We start from the raw sequence: 27,758 nt of genomic DNA on the forward strand, positions 1-27,758 counted from the left end.
GCTCTTTGAAGCTGAAGCGAGTATGAGACCCAAGTTTTGTTTTAACCCATAGAAGAAGAAGGGAAGGGTTAGCGAGTAACTACTACTACTGTCACTGTAAGATATTCATATTCTTACTATTCTCTCTACACTCACTGAGTTCAGTTGGGTTGGCTTCCCCGTTTTATTTAAGCAACCCCCTCTCATTTTCTCTCTTTCATAGCTTTGCGTGAAAAATGCCATTTTTATTTTCGCTTATTCACTGTAATTGTTATGTATATGCGTTCTTCCTCATACCCTACTTCTCTATTCTCTACGTTTTATTTATTTGAAACATTTGCAGTTTGATTTTGAAATTCACATAAGGGTTTCTTTACCCCTAATGCATCTTTCTTACTCTACTGTGACACACAATCAAATTTAACCAACCTGCACATATAAATGAATAATCATGCTCTTACTTTTACGGCTAGGATCATGAAATAATGAATTTATTCTTTTGTTGGCATGCAATCACTGCATATCATTTCGTGATTTGAATAATCAAATATTCACAATCTGCTGATAAGTTATGTAGTGACTCAATGGAAGGTGAAGAGGTGTTGGATGTTGACATTCAGGAGGAGAAGCTTTCTGGCTTTATTTTCATGTGTAATAGAATTACAAAACCGGAGTGCTACTGTTACCGAGTTTTCGGGCTTCCTGCTGGGAGAAAGGATGTTGTTGAGAAGATCAATCCTGGGACATACCTTTTTCTGTTTGACACTGATGTCAAGCTTCTCTATGGCATATACATGGCAACCTCGACTGGGAAGCTAAACATAGAACCATTAGCTTTTGGTCAGAAATTCCCTGCTCAGGTGAACCTTTACATCGTCGATGATGCACACAGAAAGAAACCTGACCACGCTGTAAAAATCACATCTTCTGTCATGATTGGTAGTTTTGAGGGAATATTGTTAGCATCAATGATGTTTCCTGTAAATGGCACAAAGAAACAAAGTAGTTATTTTTCAATGCATATGTAATATGTCATCTATGGAGTTATTTTCTTCCCAAACTATCCACTCTTTAACAGTTTTACCATTGCCTGATTATGATAAAATTTCCTTTTTCTCTAACCTATTAATTTGGCTATTTCTTAATTTAGCCAGTTGAAAGAATTATTGATGCTTCAGGAGGTGTATAACTTGCCTGCTGGGTGTTAATTTCTTAATTTGCTTGTGGAGGTGGATACATATGGAGGAATATAAATTGGTTCTGAATGGTTCTTCTGGTGTGTTTGGAAATCATATGGAGGAATTATTGATGCTGGTTGTTTTTATTGATTTTCTAATTTTTCCTTGTTTTGGTCAATGCTTATTCATTTTGCAAGTCATATAGTTAGTTGAGGCTTTAAGTTTTTGGCATGAGACCAGTAGGCGTCTCTGATAACTTGCTGTACTCAAAATTACACTGACATCAAATGCACTGTATCTGTTGATGCTTTATTTTTCTTTTATCATTTGCCTCTTTAATTTTTTCGATTTTGTTCAGGTGCAATTCAAAATTTACAAAGACTGTTTACCCTTGCCAGTGAATTGCTTTAAACATGCCATTCGAGATAATTACCAGAAAGGCTCCAACAAATTTAATCCTGAACTCAATATTAGACAAGTATGTTTCATTTTGATCAATCACAAAGTGATTTTAGTTTCAATTGTTCAGTCTTCTTTTCTTTTCTTCTTTGCCTCTTGTGTGAAAGAAACTCATGAATACTAGATTTCTTTATTTGGAATTTATTGTTATGTTGCAGGTAAGAAGTCTAATAGAATTGTTTCGCCCATTACATGAATTGCCAATTGCACCTGGACGTCCTTTTATACAGAAACCAATGAATATTGTTTATCATCAGATATCAGAGCCACCCGTTTCGGAGGGTGCATTTTTGTCTAGGATGTCACCCAATCAAGCTCCAAGGCTGTTGAACTATAAACATGTAAATGAACTCAGGAAGCCTACTGGTTGTGCCTATCCTGTTCATAATGTTATGCCTTATTCAGCTGCAGCACAGCTTGTGGCATCCCAAGGTTCAACGAATCAGCTTTATTACCCTGCAAGTACACTTGCTCTGGAGGGTACTTATGCACCTGGGATAGGCAGCAGTCATACTCAACCACTACCAGATCCTCAATATTCACATCAAACTATCCTTAACCCACAACCTGAATTTCATTCTTCCCTGATGAACAGCGGTCATGCTCAGCAATTGCAAGAGTCTCAAGATGCACATCATAACATCATACATCCCCAATCTGAATTTCATTCTTCACTGATGGCTATGGGTAGCAGTCATACTCAATCACTGCAAGGTCCTCAATATCCATATCAGAGTATCCCAAACCCATCACACGAGTTTTATACCCCAGTGGCAAATGCAGGCAGCAGTCAACCCCAGTTGTCACGGGATACTCACTATACACACCAGAATATCCTAAACTTGCAACCTGATGCTTATTCCATCATGGCGAATACAGGCAGTAGTTATGCTCAATTATTGCCAGATCCCCAACACACACATCAGAATGCCCAAAATCCTCAGCCTGATTCCAAATCTTCCTTGGTGAATATGAGCCATGCCACTGTCACGATGCAATTGCATACTGTGTCATCTTTATATCATCCATATGTTCCTCAAGAAGTTGCACCTTCCATGTATTCATCGCAATGGTATGTTTCAACTTCATTCTAATTTAATTCAGCATCCTTTGTTTGGCATAGGGATTCTTATTAATTGTCATGACTTCAACAAGGAGATGATTCATTGACTGAAGCTATGATGTTCAAGATTCCAGAGGAGAAATTGCTCCATTATAAATTTTTATATTTATAATTGTTTGCTGAACAAGCATACTTGGTCATGTGCTTACTGCTTGGCATTTTGTCAATATCTCATGCCTCCGCTGTCGCCCAGATCTGGAGCCACACAAGGCAAGTGGTCAACAAACTGGAATGGGATAGACCTGAACTCAGCAAATTCAAACTCTTAGTACCTAATCATTTTTTCACTTAAATATTGCATTTTGCTGCCTTCTGAGTATATAAAGGCGCCATATATACTGTTTAATTAGTGATGTTCAATTACCCTTTTTGGTAGGGGTGTTTATAAACTGATTCGATCTATTGAGAACTGAAAAAATTGATCCAAAAAATTGAAAATAAAAAATTGAATAGACCGAAAATTTTAATTTGGTTGGATTAGATTTGATTTAAAAAATTGGTCTAATTCAATCCAAATCGAAATTATATATATATATATATATATATGTGTGTGTGTTTTCACAAATTTATGTCACTCACGTTTATATTATTCTTATACATTTATTTTTATATACCTATTTATGAAAAATATATTTAAAGATAAATTTTTAATAACTATTTGAGTTTAGATGCATAATTTAGTTGTCAAGTTATGTAAATTTATTTTTAGTAATGTATATATTTAGAAATTTATATTATTATAAGTTATATAATAATAGATAAATGAAATATTTAATGTTTTAAATAATCTTTTATTATATATTTTATTATTTATTTAGTATATTCCAAAAAAAAAATAAAGTAAGATTAGAGTTGAAAATTGATCCAATTCAGATCCAATTATTAGATCAGATTAAAATTTCAAAATTTTATTATATTATTATTCAATTTTAGACAAAAAGGTAAGTAGTAGATACCATAATTCAACATATAAACACTCAGATGACTATTTGCGAAGTAAATGCACTGTTTACAGCATTGATATTCATCTAAGAGCTTTGAGTAACAAGCTGTATATATAAGTTATATTTATAAACCCCAAACAACCGTAAAAACTTATTTAGATGCAGTCACTGACTCACTGCAACTGCAAGGGATATCGTATGGTATGTCTCTATTCTTCTTTATATTTCAAGGTCACTGGTCTTTATGCCCCTTTTTTTGTTTTATTCTTCCAACCAATACAGTTATAATATATAGACGTGTGAGTATGAAGCTTGGCACTGAAGAAAATATCAGAGATATATACAATACAAGTAACAAAATCTCTAGCAAGTTTGGTCTCTTCACTTAACAGAAAGCCATGAAAAATTCAACTATTGATTGTGTAAATAAACCAGAATTAACTGATTTGCTTATATATACATGCATGCTCGGTTTGAGAAAAGGCATTTTCATGTAAACCATAGTTCATAGAACAAATAACTCTTCATAGAGCTCATACAAAAGTGACCACATCATAACATTCCTCTTCATCAAAGTTCCAGATCAATGTTGAATACTCATCCTTTCAAAATAGAAATTATTGTTACAAATTTTCGCAAAAGTTTAAAACTGTGTAGGTATGAAAACGAAGCCAATTATTCAAATATTTGTCATGAAAACGGAAAGGAAGGTTACCTTAGGAGTAGCAATAGAATGGATTCAGAGAAGGAAAGAACTCAATACAAAATAAAAGGGTTTCAGATAAACCAATATACCAAAAAAAATTGTTCTTTTTTACAAAAATAACATATTTTAGACCCAATGAAATACTTATTCTGCTTACCCACAATTGCAGAACAAAGAAACTTGACACATCCTGATCCCCTCCAAGCCTTATGAAAGAAAAAAGAGAAAAAAAAGATTAAATAACAAAGAAAGAATCAAATAGTTTCTTGTAGCTACCCAGACTCAGATCACACCATCGAAACAACCCATTATGAAATGAAAATTCTTTATGTGAATAGTTCCCTCTTAAGATACGTATCACGTTTCCCAGAGGAAATATAAGGAAGTTGAAAATAAAATCCATCAAAATTTCATTTCCTAGAGCACATAGTAGCGCACACCATCTAATTCTCTTATGCCAAGCTTTATGTGAATGTTCATATTCTTCAGTGCATCACAAGGAGAAAAAGTTGTGAAGTCAGACAATTCTTTGTTGCAATAAAAATCTGTTAAAAGCCGACTTTGAGAATAAAGCGTACTTCAACAAATCAAATATCTGTGTAAAAAACAATTAAAAAAGTGCATATAATAAGTGGAAAGTAATTAACAAAAATTAATAATCAACAAAAGCATATTAAGAACCTCAGTCTTATTCACAGTGACTTCCTTTGTTGAGCCCAATTTTTTATTCCAAGGATCTACAATGTACTAAAGCTCATTTCTGTGGAATATGGAGTCACAGCAAGATCACAGTGATTATAAACATCAAATCATCTTTAACAAAACTAGTGTGGACATCCTCACTTTCCAACTGAATCGATCCTTCCAAGACTCCAGTACATCGGCACTTTTGATCATTGAATGTATTCAAACAAATGGTTACAACACTTAGGTGAACATGTGGAGACAATCAACTGCACATGCTGGTATATTGAAGTTATTGGCTAATAATCTTGAAATCGTACCTAAAAAGGATGTGTGGGAAAGCTAATTAGGACATAAAAAAAACTTCGGTGGGAAAAAAAAAATTAAGCCTTCATAGTTATTTAAATATTGTCTGTCTTATAGTTTTTGTCGCAAAACTCTTTAATAATTTATCAATAATCAAAATTATTTAAAGCAACAATAACATGAATAATTAATATTATTTTATAAGTTATTATTAACAATAATATGAATAATTAATAGTTCCTATAATTTTTTTAAAAGCAAAGCAAAATCATTTAATCTTCTTATAACATGATATATTACAAATTTTTGGGGCATAATTTGACACATCAGTTCTAAGATTTTTTGTGCCATGGATAAACAAACAAAAATACCCCTCATAATTATTTAAATATTGTCTCTTGTAATTTTTTTTTGCAAAAATCATTAATAATCCATTTATAATTAAAATTATTTAAAGCAACAATAAAATCAATAGTTAATACTATTTTATAGGTTGTTATTAATGATAACATAAATAGTTATTAATCTGTATAATTTTTTAAATAAAACAAAATTATTTAATCTACCTGACATAATAATCACAGATAAAATTTCTAACATTTTCAATTGATAAACTTCTTTTAATAGATATAACATTAAGTGTCTAATAAATAAATAAATAATAATTTTAATATTTAAAAAAACTTCAATATAAATCACAATTAAATAATAATAATTAAATAAAAAACTAGACATTTATTTTTTATGGATAATATAAGTCTCATATCATAACTTCTTATCTTGCAAAAGTTATAGATAGATTTTAGATAGAAATGGATTAGTATCTTGGTTTTATACAAACTTTTTATGCTTTAATTTCATAACAAAACACTGCATAATTTTTTGGGTGTGCCCAAAGGTTTTTCCAGAAAAAATGCTCAAAGAATTGTAGGCTTTGAAAATTAAAAAGTAATGTTGCATATTGCGTTCCATGACTCCAAAGTCGAAACACGCATATGCTGGCAACTAACGACACAATTTCTTCTTATTTTTACGAAAACGGTTAAGATATTACAGATTACAGATTCTATTAAAAATGTAACATAAAAAATATTAATTAATAAATATACTTTTAAGTACGAGCAATTATAACTAGTATAAATTACGATATAATTTAAATTAATAATTATAAAATAGAATTAATTTTTTTATCTAAATATTTTATTAATAGTACATAATAAACATCCATACACCAATGCACATGAAAAAAAAAACTATTTAACAACTCTCATTTAATCTTGAATATAAGAAAAACTTTGTATATTAATTTTAAATATAAATAAATTTCAATTATTTTCACTCTATTTAATAAAACTATTTCCAAAATATTCTTTATTTATTTGATATTCTATTTCAATTTAATTAATAAAGTTATATGATGTTAACTATTTTTTTTAATTAGTGTAAACTAATGTTATTTTTCCTGATATTCGATAATGGAGGGAGTACGTAAACTTTTATTTTTTTTATTCACCAAGGCTTGTAAAATTATAACCTAAAAAAAAATCCAAGAAGAGAAGTGCAACCAACAGAAGAAGCGAGAGCAGGCCTGAGAAAACACAAAGTTAAATCCCCCAACACATTTTTTTCTTATTCATGTCTAACAAAAGAACCACGATGTCGTTATATTGCATATTAATAGCTACCTCCGTTCCTTTTTTTATAAGCATTTTTTTATTAAGTTATCAACAAATGTTCCCATAGGCAGAACACATCCCTTGGCTTCGCTGGATGTTCCCACTGGAAGAAGGGGCTTTTGCCAAGCATGGGCTTTAAAAATTTGTTGAATTTCAAATTTAAAGCATACTAATAACAGGAAGTAGAAATACACACACAAAGAGTTGGATGGGCTTTGATTAAAGAAACTATGGGAGCCCAGGTAGATGTTACACTTGCAATGCCTAGCATAGGAGCTAAACCCTAAACACAAAATACGTATACCAAATGCGAAAGTAATACAAAACTTCTTCAACTCAACAATTGCAAGTGAACCCTTAATACTATGACTTCTTCAAGCAATACAAAACAAAAAACCAAAAACATCTTACCTTGACGAACAGTTGCAAGTGGCAGTCAAAGGGGCACGACTTTGGCAACGTGGCAGTGGTGGGTCGAAGACGACGTTTGGAGGTCGGCAAACGCGACAATATCAAGGAAAGGGCAGAATGTGAGGGTGGTAAAGAGGGACACAGTCGGAGGCTTTTGGTTTCGTGACACAATACCTTCGTGGAGGTACACCCCAGGTATATAAATGACAGGCTTTACGACGGTGGATATGTTACACCATCTTTGTAGGTTACTAGGTCAACGACGGTCTCTAGTAAGACACCGTCGTAGATGAGTTCGAAAATGTCCCTTCCCACGAGACAAAGACGTTGTTTCATACAAACGACGTCGTACACTACATCCAGCACATAAAATAGTTATATATTTACGTAAATGTCACCGCGTTCACTACAACAACGGGTTTCAGACGATCGACATAGACTGTGCGATGTAAAATAGGATTTTTGTAGTAGTGGAAAAATATACTAAGTATAGTTTCTTTCAAATTCATTCGATCGATATCTCTGTCTAAGTATTTTGTTAACGTCAAATTAACTTCCCTTAATTAGAGGGGTATACGATGAAATATATTTCTTATACAATATGAATATATTTTAAGCAATGCGTTTAATGGGTGTATATTTTAAGCAATGAAATATATTTCTTATACAATATACAATGAGACTACTTGATATCCCATATTCTCCTTCACCTACTAGTTTCGTCCCAAGAGAGTAAATTTGGAGGACCAATTATAATGGTTAGGAAAGAAAATAAGAGTGAAAACAATAGACGATCGAGGCATGGTAGTTATTTGGGAAGAGCCAAGGTAAACAATTGCAAGGAAGGATGAGACCCACCAAAGACATCTTTGAAGTGCACGATGGAGAGCCTTTCACATATGTTCCTTTCTAGTGTTTGGTTGGAGAATTTAGAAACCAATTTAATTTTTAAGTAAATTTTATAATATATTTTCTGCATTATTAGTGTGAAAGTGAAATATTAGGAGTAGTTTGAATTTTTATAATATATGTATTTGCATTATGTTGACATTCCTTTGTGTATATGGGGAGTTTCAACCCCACTCCCCCTGCTATTTTCAGGTTCTCATTGATTGGAAGATATTCCCATGTTTTTAGGATAAAAAACTTGATATATATTCATTTAAAATCTGAAATGTGTAAGAATTAAATGCTTTAATTAAATTTCTTTCACTTTAAAATTTTTGTTAGGATAAAATCATTTAATTTTATTGTATTTTAAATTCATTGTTTGGATGAAATGATTCCACTTTAATTATATGTAAACATTTATATTTTTAAATTTATTTATAAAATGAAATCTTAACAGAAATATTTACTAAAAGTAAACATTATCCAGTTTTCAATTAATAAAATGTTTGCAAATTAGAAAATGTATACAAAAATACATTATCAAAATTATCATTTTTATAGATAATCAATAACTACAAAATAAAATACTTAATATTTTGATTTCAACATTATTTGTAACTACAAAAATATCATATAATAAGTAGAAAAAAGTAAAATTGATATTTATTATTAATAAAAGTGTGTAAATTTGAAAGTTGTAACATATTGATTTTTCTGAAAAATCTGTAAAAAATAATCAGTAAATTATTTTACAGCAGAACAATTTTTGTAATTATGTAACAAACTGACCCTTAAATTGACGCCCATAATCATAACTATGACAATTTTTGAATATTTCGCCATGCAGACACAGTTATTTAGAGCATATTTGCTCTCAATTTCCCATAATATTATACCGATACCTAAATTTAAACAACAAATAACACTAAGCAAAATAGTGAGGTAAAGAGGCTACACTTGATGAAGGAAAACAATTAGGTACGAATAATGGGTCCTGTTGTACTTTTAGGTAGTTAAAATAAGCACGTCAAGCATTTGAGCGTAAAGCATGCTCCAACGTTGCACCCATCATGTCTGTTGCCCCTTTTAAAGTTGATCATATGATATAACTCGTGTCTGGTTGGCCACTTTTGGCGGCAGTAGAGACCAAAAGAATACCTCAATTCTCATTTTCCAACTTGTTTGGGATGGGGTGACCTGAGTCAAAATCAAAATTAATTATGAAATCATATTAAATGTAAAGTAATATATAATTATTTTTCAAAAAAATTATGATCACACCATGATTTTAAAATAGTTATTATGATTTTAAACGATATCTAAATATACTAGCAGTTGGACTATATTGATAAAAAATAGTTCACATTTATAAAATGTTACTCTTTTTTTTTCCACACTTACACTTACTCATTTATTTAAGGACATTTATTTTATAAAATCTTATAAGATTTTCAAAAATGGGGAGGAGATAGAAATATATTTTCTTATATTTGTTAAAAAGTAATTAATTTTTTTAAGCATACTTTATTTCCAAGAATCCATATTATATATGTTTTTTCATTTTTATATTTTCATGTAAAGAGGTGAGAATCTTACATTCTGGTAGGAATGTTTGAAATTTTTCTTATTCAACCTTATTGATTTACTATAAAACATTTTAAAGAAACTGATAAAATAGATTAATGTTATTTTCCAAGTAGTAAAGTAAATTTTCAACGATAAAAACTTCATATTTTAACAGGGCATTTTTTTTTTTTATCGTTTAAAGAGTTTATAAAACTGTCACGAATTATCATATTTTCATGCAGTTCCAACTTTCAAGCTGTTTTTTTTACTGCAAAAACTAACCTTAGGGATTTATTTTGTTAGTTTAGGTACCAAATAAAAAAACAATTTAGGTTAATTTTTTAAAATAATTTAAGATTAATTGAGCAATTTAACCTACTTTTTTGTTTTAGAGGATTCAACTATTTTCTTAAAAACCCTTAAGAGTGAATCAAGTAACAATTAAGTATATTATGACACGTTGAATAAGTATATCAATCAATGCAAAGTTTTATTATATATATACTCTTCCATATTATAACATTTCTCATCTTCATCTTCTCTGAAATCCTCTCCCTTAGTCTTAGATCAATCAATGCAAAGGATAAGAATTGAGTTTTGATTTTCACCGAGAGAGAAAGTGAAAGTGTGAACGGTACTTGGAGATTCCATTGGAGGTTGTAGGAAGGGAGAGAGGATTACAAAGAAGATGAAAAATGGAAAAATCATAATATGGGAGGGTATATAATAAAACTTAATTTGCACCCTGATCGATCTGAGAGCTAAGAATAATGGTGTATAGTGAACCACCAATGAAGTACTTCACACCAGAACAATGACCTTATAATATGCATGCAAAATTAGCGCTTACTGCTTGGTGTATATATTTTTCTTATTAATTACCTTCTTTTGTTTTTCTTGATAGGGAGTTTTTAATTCAAACAGGAAAGAAAGATAAAAATAAAATAAAAATCTCACTCATTGAATTCAATGACACAATCACAGCTAAGGGAAGGGAGTGTAACTCAATGAGCGGAGAAAAACATATAAGTTATATAATTTATTGTAAACCTCTTTCATTACTTAAACAAAGATTATTGATAAAAAAGACAGTTACAAAAAAAATTCCAAAAATATTTTCATTTAAAATATATTTCAACGTAATTATATGTATAAATATATAGATTATTAATGATCCACCAACATGATAAAATAAAAGAGGCATAATTGTATATATATTATATTACAAGAGTAAATTATTTATATTTATTATTTGGAGAGTCTAAATAGTTAGTTAAACATACATAAAAATTGCTATAAATCTCTTACTAATTGTATTTGAAGATAAATAAAAAATTCATATATATATATATATATATATTATATGATATTTTTAAATTTTTAATTTTAATATTTATCTTTACTCTTGATTTATTAAATAATAACATAATAAATTTATAAAGTCACATATTATCACTTAACAAACACTTAAACTAACCATAAGTATCAAAAAGTAAATTTTTTTAATGGTAGTCAAATGTTTTTTTAATTAGTAAGCAAAAAAGAAATATATTACATGCATTAACAACGTATTTAAGTCTAAAAAAATATGTTTCATGAAAGTAGAGGCAAGACCCGTTTCTTCCAAAGAGTAGCAAATGACCAATGAGCACGAGTGTATGAACCAACCAGGAAAAGTAACATGAAAATTTGGCAAATTGCAATCAAGTTAAAACATATAATTGGGTACTTTCGTATCAGGTTTCCTACTTTTTTTCCTTTCAGTTTTCTGTTTCTTTTCTTTTCACTTCGCTGTGAGGTTGACGCAAAGACTGAGGTCAAGCCACTAACACACACTACACTTGGCGCGCATTTTTTTCCATGGGAAACCGCTTATCCGAAGTCGCCGCAGGCCGCGCCGCCATCGGCGGCATCGCCGCCGATTTTCTCAATCTGGCCGCCGCTCCAATCGACGCTGTCGAGAACTTCCTCAGGTCCCGCGGCCACCACGGCCTCTTCTCTCAGATCGAGGTTCTTTTCTTCCTCTGCTTCTTAACGAGTTTCTCAGTGTGTTTTTTTTTTGCACCTTCTCACTCGCTTTCATTGATCGATCTTCAACTTCGTTCGTGCCTGGTTTTTGTGGAAAAAGCTTTTACATTACAGTTGCCTCTTGTTGTGCTGCAGTTATCGTTTTCCGCTTCTGGCTTGCGTGATCGTGATGTGCTCTTCAAGGTTCGTTTCTGTCGGTTAAACTTTTCATGAATCTAAAACTCTTGCGTCCTATCCTACCTATTTAATTTAGTTATTTATAGATAAACTTGTTTCAGTTCTGTTTGGTTCGAAATTCGAATAGAACTTTTGGTTAATTATCTGATTAGTGATTAATCTCTGTTTTGTACCAGCTCAATTATTGCTTGTATTGGTTTCTTCTCTTTGGCAAACTACCAGAATGCAAATTTAGGAAGAAAAAAAATATTAGGGAAACTTATGATCATTTCAATCAGTGCTAGTTGTATTTTACTTCTAGAATTCAGGAGCATGTAACCTGGGGTCATGAATTCATCGACTAAAATCTCTGATAAGAAGTTTTTCACCAAGCACTGAAAAGTGAAATACACGAACAAAAGAAAATACCTATAGTCCTACACTAATCCTGGCCAAGTGCAAACAGAGTTTCTTAAGTAAAAGAAGAAAGCATAACAATTCATTTCCTAATTGTTATTTAATATACAGACAAATGATTTATTTCATAAAATAATGTCTTAGTGCAAAAAAAAAATGAAACAGATAATGTAAAACTTCTGAATAATAGCTTGCTTAGCTGCCATCATGTTTTAGACTATGCTAGATCCTTACATTGACATAAGAGATCAAGGAATATCAGAAATAGACCGCATTAACATAGTTGAGCAAATAAACCACATGGACCAATTGGGCACTTGTATCTACATAATGATTATTTTTTTTTTTGCGATTTAAGTCAAGGTTCTCTTAACTTGAAGTGTCCCTTTGGATATAAGATTGCCACTCTTTTGAATAAAATAATGCTTTTAATAGCTAATATTCTCATCATTCAGTCAAATGAATCTTGCTTCTATGAGAAAAAAGTTAGGATGTTTTATATCTAACTTTCTTTGATGTAGAGTAATCCAATGATGGTTCTTTATGCAAGAGGAAAAAATGGAGCACTTGAGGAGCTTTGCCGCACGGAAGTAGTTCTGAATTCATCAAGTCCAAGATGGATTACTAAACACACCCTCATTTATCATTTTGAGGTTGTTCAGGTTTTAGTGTAAGTTTGAATCTGATCTTTTATACTTCAAACAAGGCAGATGAGCATTTTTTTATTTTTATTTTTACCAAAATCTTTTCTGTAAAAATTCTTTCATCACAGGTTTCGTGTGTATGATGTTGATACTCAGTTTCACAATGTAGATATAAAGGTATAGTGTTTACAATGGCTTGTATGCTCGGTTCTTTTTTCAGTCAGGTGTAGTTCCAATATATAATTTCCTCATCAAATTAAATTCTAGTCTACCATTTCTTATTTTTGAGAATTTTATAAATGTTAAACTGTTAACAAATTTATGCATACAGTGGTTATTAGTTTGTACCTGAATGACAATTTTTTCTGTCAATGCTTTTGTACTAGTAATGCTATCTATCTTGTTTTATTGATTATTCATACTTTCTGTACAATTTTTTATTTTCCTTTCAAATACAAATTTATAGAAAATCAGAAAGCTTAGATACTTTTTTCCCCAATTTTCTAGATTTTACTGAGAAATGTGTGCCAATGATTTTGACTTCTGAGTATCTTGTAATTTTCATTAAGATACGTGAGGAGGGAAAATATACAAGTACCAACTAGCTGTGTGATAAATTAATGATCACTTATCTTACTTAGCAGTGTAGATGTAACCATTATAGGAATAACAATCCTTCTTTTTGAGCATTGTCTCTTGGATTTGAGAATTATCTCTTGGATATGATAATCTGAGGTTTAGGAGTTCATATAAAAGAATATCAGGGTTAGAAAGTGTTTGTATTACATTATTATTGTTAAATAGTTTACTGTTTTCTGCAGTTCTTCAAGTTATAATAATGTTACCAATATATTTTGACAATATGAACTTATCAAATATTATTCTTGAAAAATGGTTAAGTTGGGGTGTTTAAATTGCATTTTTCTATTTAATTGTATTGCATGAAAAGTAACTCTATTTCAATCTCATGCCGTATGTTTTTTTCCAACATCCTATTGTATATTGATCTCTTTACTTACAACATTTCAAGTCTTTATATATTTGTGTTGCATGTTGAAGTTAGTGTTCCATGTGATTATATTTACCTTCTAGACCATTGCATTGGCTTCTTTCCTTCTTTTTGGAGTGAAGATAATTTTCAGGTTATATTCTTAAATTTCTGTGTGGATATTTTAAATTTGAAAAGTAATTGTAGCCTGTTCGGTGAAAAATAAAACAGTGTACTTGATAAACATGGACCTTTGGAGCATATATTTGACAATTTTGGTACTATTATTTGCATAAATGGTTTCCTTACAGCCTTCTTGTGGACCACTAGATAACAACTTGACCCAGCTTATATTTTTTTTCTGAATGACTTAGATTCTGCACAACTCCTCATAAGGTTGGGCAATGCTCCCAACTCTTTCCATAACAAAATATTTGTTTTCCATGTTGGCCATCTTGTCTTCTTGTTAATTAGATGTATAACATGTTCAGAGAGAATATCAACATAAAAAGGTCCAGATTATAACTATTTGGTTGATTTGTGCAGATGCTTGATCTAGATGAACAGCAATTTCTTGGCGAGGCAACCTGTGCACTATCTCAGGTAACAGAGAATGTAAAATTTTATGTCGACATAAATCTGACAATGGAAAGAAATTCATTGCACTACAAATGAAACTGGATCTTTATAATCCAGTCCTCCTAACTATCTCACAATGTAATTATCTAATATATGATGCTTGAAGATGTGTTAAGATATAAAGTTATAGTTCATTTGGTAACTGCCAAGCATATTAAAAGTTTTTTAAACCAAGAAAGAAATGCTTACTCAAATTATGCTTCCCTTGGCATTACTGCAATTAAAATTATATCCCAATAATTATACCCAATGTTAACAAAGTGGCTTCTGCAGATAATCACACAACCTGATAAGTCATTGACTATAGATCTATACACAGAAGATTCTGTCGGATCTACCCTTTCCAAAAACTGTGGGAAACTCATGGTGCATGGTGAGGAATGTATTAGCTCAAAGACTGCAATAGAGATGGTATTCAGGTGTTCAGATTTGGAATACAAGTATCTCTTCTCAAGAACTGTAAGTACCTATTTTCTTTTTCATTTTCACATTATGAAGAGTGCCAGCTCTGCTATAAGACATGTTTATGTTTGTCTTGCAGGACCCCTTTTTATTGATATCAAAAGTTGTGGAGGCTGGTGCCCAAATTCCAATTTGCAAAACAGAAGTTATAAGGAATGATCTCAACCCAATATGGAAATCGGTGTTTGTGAATATTCAACAAGTGGGAAGCAAGGTATATAACTGTTGAAACAGAGAAAAATAGATTCAGTAGATGATGAAACCGTGTGTATAAACTAAACAACAGAGCCCATTTTTTATAGGCTAATTGCCATAAATACAAAAAATTATTAGAGATTTTATTCCTATATACATGATATGATATGATATGCTTATAAATCAGATTCTAATAAGATATGCCTATAATTACAAGGATCCTAACTAAAAAAATTCATTTTGATCTGATGTTCTACATATAGTTGAATTGAAGCTATCTAATTTGTCATTTTTATAATGTACAGGACAGTCCTTTGATAATAGAGTGCTATAACTTTAATAGCAATGGAAAACATGATTTAATGGGGTAAACAGCAGTTCCTTTTTCATGTATCTGTCTATGTTTCCATTATGTCTACGTCTATGCTGAAATACATATAGGGTTGTTTATTCTTGAGTTATCAGAAAAGTGCAGAGATCTTTGGTGGAGTTGGAGAACATTCATAATAATGGCCAAGGAGAAAATTTATTTTTGCCTTCTGCTGATGGACAAAACCATGATAACAAGGTCTTATTATATTTTTATTAAATTAATTTCTATCATGAATTCCCGTCTTTCCCTAAAAGCTTATGTGACTATAATACAGGTGTTGAAGAGCCAACTATTTGTGGAAAAATTTACTGAAAGTGTCCAATATACTTTCTTGGATTACTTGGCGGGGGGATTTGAATTGAATTTCATGGTGGCTGTTGACTTTACAGGTATAGAACAATATCCTCAAACTTCTTGTACTGGTCTCTGGGTATAAATATAAAGATCAAGCGACGGAGAATGACACGTTAATATTATGATTATTGTATTTGTAATTTTGGAATTTGTGCTCACTTGTTGAGTCTTGTGTTATTAATTGCCGAAAATTGTACATCCTATTCCAGATTATGATAAAACACCAATTGATTAAAGGCTTCACCAAAGGCTTCACTAATTGAATCAGTTGACATCAAAGGCTTCACCAAATCTACATTGTCAATTTCTCCTAGTATTCCATTTCTGTCACCATGTCCCAAAATATGAAAAAATATTTCTCTCAGGATATATATGGAGAGGACCAAATGGTTGGCCTCATTGGAAGCAGTGTCCTTCCCTTCTATGAACATACTCTTGGATCTTGGTATGGCAAATGTCGAATGCCTTTGTTTTTGAATTGGGTCCTTGTTTGGTTATTTCCACCCTTGTTGTTATTCTAATTTGTAGCAGAAGATTGTTTGCCTAATTGGGTTTGATTCGAGTAGGTATTTCCCATTTGGCTTGAACCTATTGTGGTTGAATTATACTATAAGTGCCCTGACTTAAAATAATTAACTCGCTAGACTTAGTAACTGCTTCCTGAAATATGCGATTTGGCTAAACAAAATTGGGTTTCATTGCAAGATCTGATTCAAACCCTATATCTCTCCATACCACTCTTACCAAGATAATGGCTTTCGACAGTTAATGTGGGTCATGAGTATGGGTCCTCCTTCCAATTGTCTTGCTCAAGCCATTGATAAACTATTTCAATGCTTGTTCTTCAAGAATTTCTAGAAGTAATGCCAATAATATCTCAAACATTTGAACATAATCTTCAACAACAATGACCTTATCCCATTAGGTGAGGTTGGCTACATGAATCACAGATCATCATAAGGTTCAGTTAAAAACCAAATTCTCAGGGATATTATTCACCATAAGATCCCTTTTAATAATTTCCTCCAATGCTCTTCAAGTGGCTTGACTGAGATAGACAAGGTCTTGGCTGTGGACTGACTCAACACATAGTGATTCTGCTGATTTGCTAGAGGCTGAGCTTGCAGGTAGTGATTCTATACCTCCTGGCTCGACTTAATATTGATCATGCTAATTCATATGGATAGAAGTATCCAAATGTTCTCTTGCTTGGGCCTGGTTTTGCTTGTCAATCTTGAAGTGCAAGGCTCAATCTTGACCGTTGATAATGAGAAAACTATCTGCTTCAACTCTTATCGTCATCTCCAAATTATAGGGGACATTAATGCAATGGTTCCCTCCTCTGTTTACTTGGTCAAATGCTTGTCTTTCTGCAATGGTTTAGGATTTTCACATTTCAAACTGTTACCTAAGGGAAAAACTGTCATTTTTTCATTTCTAACTCCCTTTCTAGGTTACCAACTGGTTCTGCAGATACATCATTTGCACCAATTCTGTGGCTGTTGTGTCTTGAGTGCACCCATTTTGTCTCCACCATCACCTCTGACTGCCATGTGGCATTCAATCTCTTATTTATTGGTGTTCCTCACCTTGTTGGATCAGCTGAAGGTAGGTGAATATGTGAAGACAGCACCAGGCTGTCTTTGGTTCCTTCAGTTGTGGATCTATCTACCAATATTTCTGGGAGCATCCTCTTTCTGCCATTGAAGTTTCTATCCCAGAGAACTCGTCTTTTTATGGCCATATCTGTTCCAATTTCTTGCCTCTTCCATTTTTCCAATATCATCAGTACTTGCATCATGTGGATTAGCCTTGCAAAGCATTCTTTTGACAGAGGTTTACTGTAATGGTAGAAGTTCAACATAAATTCACAATTGCTGCACTAGTGGAGGAGTCTGGATGTGTCCTGTTTACCTTGAGGAACCATTTGTGGGTTCCACAAAATGCTAATCCTCTAAGGCCATTGTTGTCAGGCTCAACAGCTGGTATGAGATTGCCCTTCCCTCTCCTTATCCTCTCTATTTTCCTCCCCACAGCTGACACTCTTTTCATTAGGAAGATAAAAGAAGATACACTTAATATAAACTCAAGAGTTCATGTTACACTTTGATCTAACATGCTTCTGGTTATACATGGGATGACGGGGAAGATATACATTCTTATGGTTACCCTTCTCTTGTTTACCAGCTTCAAATGGAAATCCACGCCTTCCAGATTCTTTGCATTATATTGATCCTTCAGGACGACCAAATGCATACCAGAGGGTGAGAAATGATTCTTGGTGTAAATTCAAAACTTTATTTGCTATTGATCCATAGTTGATGTGCTATGAATGCTTTCTCTAGGCAATTGTCGAGGTTGGGGAAGTGTTACAGTTGTATGATTCAGACAAACGATTTCCTACTTGGGGATTTGGAGCACGACCAATTGATGGTCCTGTTTGCCATTGTTTCAACTTGAACGGAAGTAGTCATTACTGTGAAGTAGAACTGCTATGCCTGATCTAGCTCATATTGTCATATTGAAACAGTTCTTTATTAGTTAGAAGTTGCTGTCTGTTGTAGGTGGAAGGGATCCAAGGAATTCTGATGGCTTACACAAGTGCCCTGCTTAATGTATCTCTTGCAGGACCTACACTTTTTGGACCGGTCATAAGCACTGCTGCACTGATTGCCAGCCAATCTGTAGCAAATGGTGGAAGAAAGTACTTTGTTTTATTAATAATCACAGTAAGTTGACATATTTAGCAATGTTCGATATCATATTTAGCTCTGAAAGTAAATTGTAATTTTGCCTCATTAAACGTAGTTCATAAGTTTATTGTAGCTAAATGGTTCTTTGGTTGTTTGTCATTTATGTTTCTCTGTAGTTTGCCTTAATGCATCCATAATTTCATACTATGCATAGTAAGCATGGTGTATTTTGTCTTACATGTAACAAAAAATCACCTATCCTTCTGACTCCTAAGAATTTTATAAAGAGTTTTCAATCCCCTTGTTTTTGCACTGCTGCTGAGTTTTAATTGGTATGCCCAAAAGGATGGAGTAGTGACAGATCTCCAAGAAACAAAAGATGCTATTGTCAAAGCATCTGACCTGCCATTGTCAATCCTTATTGTTGGGGTAGGAGGAGCTGATTTCAAAGAAATGGAGGTAATAAATCCAACTGGTATACTGTTTGCACGTAGACTTGTGATTATTAGCTGTCTAAGGCGATGAGCTGTGCGTGTGACTGGTATACTGCCCCATAAGGCCTTTTGTAATTTTGTCGTCCAATTTCTTGTCTCTTAGGTTTTGGATGCAGACAAGGGAGAGAGGCTAGAAAGTTCATATGGACGCGTTGCTTCACGTGATATAGTCCAATTTATTCCATTTCGGGAGGTTCAAAGTAAGTATCAATTTAAAATATTAGAATTGAGATAGTGATGAGGATTTCAGCACTTTGCATGAAATCACATTACCATCGTTGTACCAAGAAAGAAAAACTGAGTACTTCTTTGAGAGAATGAGGTTTTGGCGAATGATGCCTAACATATCAAATACTTGCAAACTTCTTTCTCTTGCAGGTGGACTTTCAGTTGTTCAAGCATTTCTAGCAGAATTACCGGCTCAATTTTTAACTTACGTGAGGAGCAGAAATATCCAGCCGAACCTCTAGACATGTAAAAACTGTACATAAAGTTTTCTATTCCATTGGTCATTGTGCAATTTGGAGGTCCTTTTCAGTGTTTCAATCAACGAATTCGGCTAAAGAGCTGAGGAACTGTTGCTTTGTGCTAATAAACGGCTCATGAAAGGTTCGCCCTCGAGCTGTCTTATCCAAAGGATATGTTTGATGGAGCCTTATGATTGACATTTCCTTTTCTTTTTTGTGCACGTGTCCTTTTGGGTTTTCCTAGATGATTGGTTTTGGTTTGTCTGAAAATAGTAACACTACAGATTGAAATCAATGATTTCTTCCAAATGAGGACAAATCTTAGTCCTTATGTCTACACTTTATGATATGATTTTAATGGAGATCCAATAATTTGGGGATGTCTTTAGATAGCATTACATATGTATCCAAAAAGAACTTCAGCACCGCTGAAGTCTATTATTTTTTTAGTTCATTAATCATTATACCCATTTTGTCTTATGGCTGTTAAGGCTCATTTTAAAGGAAAATGAATAAGACGGAATTTGAAAATTGGAAATTAGTTTGATATAATGAATGTTAAATAGCATATCTATCTCGGGATTTCCCCTCTCTTTTGAAGAATCACTTTATTTGATAGTTATGATATACGTCCTCAAAAAAACAGATTGAAAAGTATACAAGTCTAACATATAAGCAAGTAGTATTGGGTTCGGTAAGAGATTTGGGTAATTTAAGGAGGTTATAAGTTCATATTTCTTCCCCACCACCGTTGTATTTTTTTTACAAGAAAAAAAAAAGAATCCAACATATCAATTTAAAAGAAAAGCAAGTAAGAAAGAGCATTAAAGAGAAGTAAAACTGTAACATCAGCACCACATGATACGTTTTAGTAATAGATTATAAACAAGTATAATTTCTAATGTGATAAGGCTTTCTTTTTGTTGTTATTAAATGCACGAGACTTTGATTAGTGTTTTTTTTTTCCACATTTGCCTCGGGCTTAGTTTAAATCATTTATTTAAATATGTGAAATTGGAGGCACACTTTTTTAAAGGATAGAGAAGAAAGCAGGAGAAATTCACAATTTAAAAAAAATATACAATTCATTTTTGTGCCTATTTCTCTTTATACACGAAGTTAGCTGTATTTTACCGTATAAATCGTTAGTATATTATTTAAAATAATATGTAAATAAGAAAAATGTATCATTAAACATAATACTCGTAAAGTTATAGAAAATAAATCGTATATAGAATTTTTGAAAATTGATTATTAATTTAGAGGACGGAACTAATACAAAATATCATGTTGACTTTAAAGAACATGCACAATTTTATAATTTAAGAATTTAGAGGACAGAAATAATACAAAAATATCATGTTGACTTTGATGAGCATGCTTAATTTTATAATTTAAGAAAGTACAGTTGAACTTTATAATATTTGAGGTTGTTGGTTTATTTTCAAAATTTTAGACTTGACAAGTCTGACTTTTTTAATTCACCTAATAAAGATTCTATTAAGGTGTAATTCGGACTTTTAAACTTAAATTTATTTTTAAAGTCTATTTAAAATCCTAGTATATAATAAGACATTTTAAATATTTTAAAATATTACTTCTAAATAAATTAATGTATAAACTTATATGTAAATGAGTAGATTAAGGATTTTGAAAAATTCAATATATGCTATTATGATTTACTGAAATTTAAATAAGTTGCCATATTAGATATAAAAAAGCTTTTTGAATGATTTAAAATCCAACCTTTGAAATTAAAAAGTCGTAATCTGGTTTATATAGTAAACGTGGCTTGACTAAGATGTATGTATTTGGCTTTGTTGTTACGTAACAAAATGAATGATGTTATATTTTCTTAAGATATTCTAAAACTCTATTTTTTAACAAAAAAAATATTCAATAAAATATAAATATATTTAAAATTTTAAAAATATAACAATACTCAATATTTTCTTAATTTAATAGTAATCAATAAGATTTTTAACTAAAATTTGTAAGAGAATTTGAAATTATATTTTTTAAAATGATCAACAAAAATACTTTAACTGCTACTTTTGGTTGAAGCAGGTTGGCGCGGTAGTGATTTTTTTTTTTTTTATATTTTTTTTATGATGAGTAGTGATTGGGTTTGAGACAAAGCTTTACGTGTCTTATTTCGTTAGGAGAAATTAATCAAATTATATGTAAAGTAGTCTTATTACTTAGGTCAGTTAGGTGAGAGAGTTTTGGTTGTAATGACGGCGGAATTTTTTCGGGGATTTTCTATTCATAGCATAAATATGTATTTCTTGATTTGTCCTGACGTTCTTGATGAATAAATTTCTTTTGTTTGCGAATACAATGACCTGGTTTGAAAAAACTCATATCCTTAACGAGGGACTTGATTTATTTTTAAAACTAGTATGTAAATTGTGCATACGCACACTCGTTTGATTAACGTAAATTCCAAAGTTTGATATTTATCTCATAAGAGATAATATGATCAGAATTACTCAAACTGTAATGCAAATTAATTTGGCATCGATATGAAGCACTGAAGAAAGGCTAAGGCTAACTATTTATATACTATCATCTACAACTAATTAACTTGTCCAACATGATAAGAACTCATGAAATAACGTTAATTTTATAGTAATTTCACTTTCTAGACAACAATGCAATTACAAAAGGGTTCTTTTATAGCTATCATGCAGCTGCTCCAGGACACAAATTCTGGTGATACCAATGTAACACTGAGTGAATTCTTGGTCTCCTGGAAAGATCAGTGGGATAACTAATGGAATGAATGAAACAGAAAGTATTAAAAGACAAACAACAGAAGTGTATGTTAGCACTGAATAAGGGATTGGTATAGACACAACAGAAAGAAACCCACAGTAATTTGTAAGTTTCGGAACAGAAACATTACTTATCTATGTTTCATGATTTAATCATGAGGTTCAAACATAATAAAGAAAATAAATGTTTAAAACTAAAAGAGGTTAAAAAGAAAAAAGAAAGTGTAGTCAAATTGAGAATTGAAATTTTAAATAAGTCAAATATTTTTTTTTATAAACATATGACATCATGTCAATTATAATACAAACTACTCCATATTTATATTTGTCAGGTCACATAATAATAAGTTGATTATTAATTTATAGTTAAACAACTTAAATTTAAAAGAGAATGCAAAAGAATAGGACTCACCACCATCCCTATGTCATTTTTCTCATTGCCAAACTAAGAAATTATAGAAGAATAAATTCATGAAAAAATTTTAAAAAATTAAATTCAAGTAAAAAATGAGAGGAACACTAACGTCTTAAAATCTCGTGATTGTTCTGACATATGCATGGTGGAGAGAAGGGATCACAAAAGAGATAATGTTATGTATGTCGGTCATTTGTAACATATAAAAGAAAGAAAAACATGATAAAAATGACATAAAATGAAAGAAAAATAATTATCTTTTAGTGATATTGCATCTCCCGTTGCATATTTACTCAAGAAAGCAACAATTTATTTTCTGATTAGAAAACAAACTAAAAAACTATAGAAGAATAAAAACTAAATAATAATAATAATAATAATAATGAAATAAAGCCAAAAATTATTTCCTATATCTTATTATTATTATTATTATTATTATTATATAGGTTTTGTTCTTCTATAGTTTCTTAGTTTGTTTTCTAATTAAGGAAAAAATAAAAAAGATTAGGGAAGAAAATTTGAAAATTATTTTGATTTTGTTTTATTATTATGATTATTATTATTATTATGTAGTTTCTGTTTTACTGTAGTTTCTTAATTTATTTTTTAATGAGACAGCAAATAAAAAGGATTAGAGAAGAAAATAAATTGTAAGTCTAATATCTCAACTCTATGGTTAATTTTTTTCCTTGAGACACACAACAACCAAAAGTTATGAACTAAGCAGGAATAGCCACAAAAACCATGAAGAATTAACAAAATCCTACCTTCAAATAGATGTCTATAGCTCTGTACAGACCATCATGATTTGGTCTAGCAAAATCAAGAATGGACTGTGATTAGAAGCTGAAATACAGAGTGCAATGAATAGAATTTTATCAGGTAATGGTAGCTATAGAGCTTCAGATATTTCTCTCCATTTAACACTTTCTTCAACAAAGAATCAGGAACCCAAGAAATGTAAGAGCCATATCTCTTATCTGTCTTAGTAATATTGCCATACCTTCAAAACAAAAGTAAAATAAAACAAAAATAGGATCACATCTATCAAATTATTGCACCAGATTTCACAAACAACCTCAAAACACTCAAAATTGGAAGGAGAAAAGAAAAAGAAAGGATGAAGCACAAGACTGAGAATTGAGAACATCATTAACTATTAACAAATATACTTGGGCTTTAATATCCTTGTCCAACGCCGAAGACCCCCCCTTCCTCTTTGTTCACATATTATAGATCTATCCCCTTAATTATCCAAAGGTTCTCCACTATTTGTCTACAGAGAGGTTGGTCCCTTCATTGCCACTAAATGCATGCCTTCCTATCTCCTTTGTTTTGATGACCCTCTCATGAACATAAGTAGTAAACATGAAACAATGGAATTGCACCAAAAAAAATGCATTTTTTTTGTTTTATTTTTTAGAAGAATAAAGAGGAAGAAATTGCACCAAAAAAAAGTCACATGTCAAAAGAGAAATAAAACAAATGACAACTTCCAAGATTAAACTTATGGTATATTTATTTATTGATATTGATTTATATTTTATCTTTTATATATATATATATATATATAGTACTCAATACTTACAAAAATTACTTTTCTTAATTTCTTGGATCATCCCGTACTCAGTTTTTTTCCCTAACAAAGGAAATCAATTTTTTTTCACGCTGTCGCTCATCCAACAATGCATACTTCCAACTGTTCTCCTCAATGAAGTTCTTGCCTGTGTGACCTTCGATAATGTCCTTCCTCAAGTTGGTAACCCTGTCAATCACGGCCTGCACACATTTTTCTTACTAAATGTAGTATACCAGCAGTCACTACATGATCATATTTTCAAAAATAAATATCGTCTCTGTCAATTTTCCTTCCCTTCAAGCTATGAATGTTGAGTATAAACTTACCATCCAAACATGAAGTCAAGGCCCCTACATGCAACATCTTGATCAGATTTCTCTTTAGAAACCGGCACATACCAGTCAGAATTCAAGGTAATCCCTATTAAACCCTTTTGAGATGCCTGCATACACACTTTTAAATATTTTGTCAATTTAATTACTAACAGCAGAAAATAGGAGAAAGTGATAAGATATTGTTAAAATAATGGATTGTCATGTTCACTAAACTGGCATTAAAAAAAACTCAATTTTTAAAATTTAATTATGTACATCATCCTTTTCAATTTTTAACAACCATACTTTAATCTTATCTTCTTTTAAATTCTATTTTTATTTTTTAAAAAAAGAGATACTATATATATCATATATGAATTTTAAAACCAAATTCAATTGTCTTGCAGGAAGAGAAGGCTTTTCCCGCTATGTCACACTCACACCTCAACAACTTGTCTTCTAACTGCTCCATGGAATTGGAGATTGGAGCTACTCATACAGATCAGACACTTGGTACATATGCTATATAATAATATTTACCTTTCATTTGAATATTACTATATTCTTATTTAGGCTTCATTTGTTGTTTCTTAGAATGCTAATGACTGACACCATTAGTTCTACTTGTTTGTGAATTGTGATCTTAAAATGCTAATGACTGACACTGAGCATACCTTCATCATCACCAAATAAACTGTGTTTAAGCTTCTCCTCAGTAGTTCGCCCAACTTTACCACTCCCAACAAACTCCTCCTCATCAGACAGCCCAAAGGGCTCTTCCTCGGTATCCCTCCTTAAACTTTTTGCTCTCCTTATGAATCATAAAAGTTATTGTCAATAAATTTGTATATATAGCATGGTATTTATCCACTGAAAGCCAACATTAATAAAAAAAAATTTGAAACTCATATACAAAAAATTCAAAACCTTCCAACGATGAATATTGATATTATTGTCCTCCAACAATTCATAATCATCTTCATCAAGGACATACTCCTCCCTAAAATAGTGAGATTAATTTGTCAAATATGAATGTTAACATCATTGATGTTTAAAATTTCAACCAAGTATAGACAAAAGCAAATAATAAAAAAAATTCAATCAAATGTCGATCTCCCTCCAAAGGGACACAGAATGAACCAAGGGGTACCAAAGAAAAAAGGAAGGGCAGAAGCTAGCCATGCGCATTTTTGAACTTAAAAAAAAAAAAAAGATTTATATGTGTAAGTATGTCATTCACACAACATGTGAATAGTTTTAAGGAAAAAACCTATCAGCTACTTGATGCAAGTGATTATCAAATAAATACACATACACACATACAAATATATCTAAATTAATAAAAAAATATTTATATATTACCAATCATTGTGCTTTCTTCTCTAAACATATAAATTCATCAACTTCAACCACAAACAGAGGTAAAAAATACATTAGTGATAAAAACTGACTTTTCCTTGCTCTTCTTTTTCTTCTGTGGCTTATCATCAGATTCTGTTCTATCTTCTTCTTCATCCTCCTCTTCGTCCTCATCCACTATAAACCCATCATTTTCATATTCATCCTGCCCTTCCGAAGTGAGGAGGAAAAGAAAAAGAGGATCAGCAAGAATAATAAGATGGCATAAAGCCCATGAAGGGATAATCCTATGAACATTATTGTTGGCTACAGAAAATAAGAAACCATCTTAAATATCACATTCATATAAGCAAAAACAAAATCAAAAACATCAAAACAAAAAAAAGAACAAAATGCTAAACTCTCAACCGACAATCACATTGCATTTACCACAGGCAATCAGAACACCGACCAGGTGCAAACCTGCCATTTGCATAGCCATTCTTACTCACACTCCTCGGTTCATTCAAAGTAATCCAATGTTTCACTCTATTGCCAAATTCCTTGAAGCAAAGTTTAGCATAGTCCCTAAAATCATCTCTGCATGTTCATATGAATTATATATGTTTATCATATCCTTAGATTTACTAAAAATTTCTCTCAATATTCGTACAATGGAAGGAAACTGATTTCACTTACACATTGTGAGGACTTAAAAAACCACCATACTCATCCTTTAAGGCTTGGGGAACGTCGCAATGGAAAACGATCACATACGGTTGCAGACCTGCATGATTTATGGTGATTATATATGGTTAACAACCATATGGACAAGATACTAATCCAATGTAAAGAGTTATAGAAATAAATATTAATGAATTATGACCATTAGCCATGAGCTCATTGATGAGGTTGTTGTAGTTTACTCCATGGTTTACACCTGCACTAAGCTTTCCTTCTGCAAATGATTTATAAGAAATTAATAATCGTTGCTATGGAACACAAACTAAGAAAAAAAAATTATTTGGGTGGAATTTCAACAAAACTTGACTTACTCGGTAGTACCCTTAGAAGCTGCATCTTTAAACATATTTTTCAAACTACACTACCTCAAATAAGACTCTAATACAATATTATAAATCTAAAACTGAAAATTGCTTGACAAACATCTAACCTATATATGGGTAGTGGAGACGGAGATTTCCCTATGAAACTATCTGGTTGTGGTACTCTGTTTTGAATTATAGATATGCAGACTATATATATATATATATATATATATATATATATATATATATATATATATATATATATTCATGCTCAAATTTTAAATTTTATAACACTAAGCCATCTACAACATCAACACCTCATTGTCAACAGGTGAAAACTTAACTCAATTGAAACACTACCTTCAGTCACAGTCGAAGGAATTCCACCCACAAAAATCTTCTTCGTTCGAAAGTCTTTTGAGTTCCAGCCAGCAGCCCCCCTTGGTATCGTCC

General features: G+C 31.5%; 3 protein-coding genes across 18 annotated transcripts; 2 read left to right on the forward strand and 1 right to left on the reverse strand.

The window, feature by feature from the left end:
- On the forward strand, positions 1-3,191 carry LOC114409995. Of its 6 annotated transcripts, none has more exons than XM_028373714.1 (5): positions 1-96; positions 557-890; positions 1,516-1,635; positions 1,775-2,688; positions 2,772-3,191. In XM_028373714.1, exons 2-5 carry the CDS (start codon positions 564-566, stop codon positions 2,776-2,778), a joined length of 1,368 nt encoding a protein of 455 aa, XP_028229515.1. In that variant the 5' UTR covers positions 1-96; positions 557-563; the 3' UTR covers positions 2,779-3,191. The 6 variants fall into 6 exon arrangements, with proteins under 6 accessions (XP_028229515.1, XP_028229516.1, XP_028229518.1 ...); XM_028373715.1 differs by having other exon boundaries at positions 2,775-3,191; XM_028373717.1 differs by having other exon boundaries at positions 2,933-3,191.
- An 8,362-nt stretch (positions 3,192-11,553) lies between these two features.
- On the forward strand, positions 11,554-20,231 carry LOC114409992 (protein BONZAI 1-like). 8 transcript variants are annotated; one of them, XM_028373704.1, is made up of 17 exons: positions 11,572-11,933; positions 12,087-12,134; positions 13,046-13,194; positions 13,297-13,345; positions 14,703-14,759; positions 15,069-15,254; positions 15,337-15,471; positions 15,758-15,819; positions 15,918-16,020; positions 16,100-16,214; positions 18,033-18,164; positions 18,367-18,443; positions 18,525-18,662; positions 18,744-18,908; positions 19,218-19,331; positions 19,470-19,566; positions 19,745-20,231. In XM_028373704.1, the coding sequence occupies exons 1-17, from the start codon at positions 11,784-11,786 to the stop codon at positions 19,834-19,836; spliced, it is 1,869 nt and encodes a 622-aa protein (XP_028229505.1). In that variant the 5' UTR covers positions 11,572-11,783; the 3' UTR covers positions 19,837-20,231. The 8 variants fall into 8 exon arrangements, 6 of the variants coding, with proteins under 6 accessions (XP_028229507.1, XP_028229505.1, XP_028229506.1 ...); XM_028373705.1 differs by having other exon boundaries at positions 18,036-18,164; XM_028373706.1 differs by lacking the exon at positions 19,218-19,331 and having other exon boundaries at positions 11,563-11,933.
- A 3,428-nt stretch (positions 20,232-23,659) lies between these two features.
- On the reverse strand, positions 23,660-26,846 carry LOC114409996. 4 transcript variants are annotated; one of them, XM_028373721.1, is made up of 7 exons: positions 26,740-26,846; positions 26,370-26,482; positions 25,846-25,918; positions 25,593-25,729; positions 24,931-25,057; positions 24,614-24,804; positions 23,661-24,028 (listed from the first exon to the last, which is right to left on the reverse strand). In XM_028373721.1, exons 2-6 carry the CDS (start codon positions 26,449-26,451, stop codon positions 24,798-24,800), a joined length of 426 nt encoding a protein of 141 aa, XP_028229522.1. In that variant the 5' UTR covers positions 26,452-26,482; positions 26,740-26,846; the 3' UTR covers positions 23,661-24,028; positions 24,614-24,797. The 4 variants fall into 4 exon arrangements, 3 of the variants coding, with proteins under 3 accessions (XP_028229522.1, XP_028229521.1, XP_028229520.1); XM_028373720.1 differs by having other exon boundaries at positions 26,370-26,487; positions 26,707-26,795; XR_003666258.1 differs by having other exon boundaries at positions 23,660-24,028; positions 24,931-25,046; positions 26,370-26,819.
- Positions 26,847-27,758: the final 912 nt, after the last annotated feature.

Source organism: Glycine soja, chromosome 4 (assembly GCF_004193775.1).
Source record: "Glycine soja cultivar W05 chromosome 4, ASM419377v2, whole genome shotgun sequence".
NCBI lineage: Eukaryota > Viridiplantae > Streptophyta > Magnoliopsida > Fabales > Fabaceae > Glycine > Glycine soja.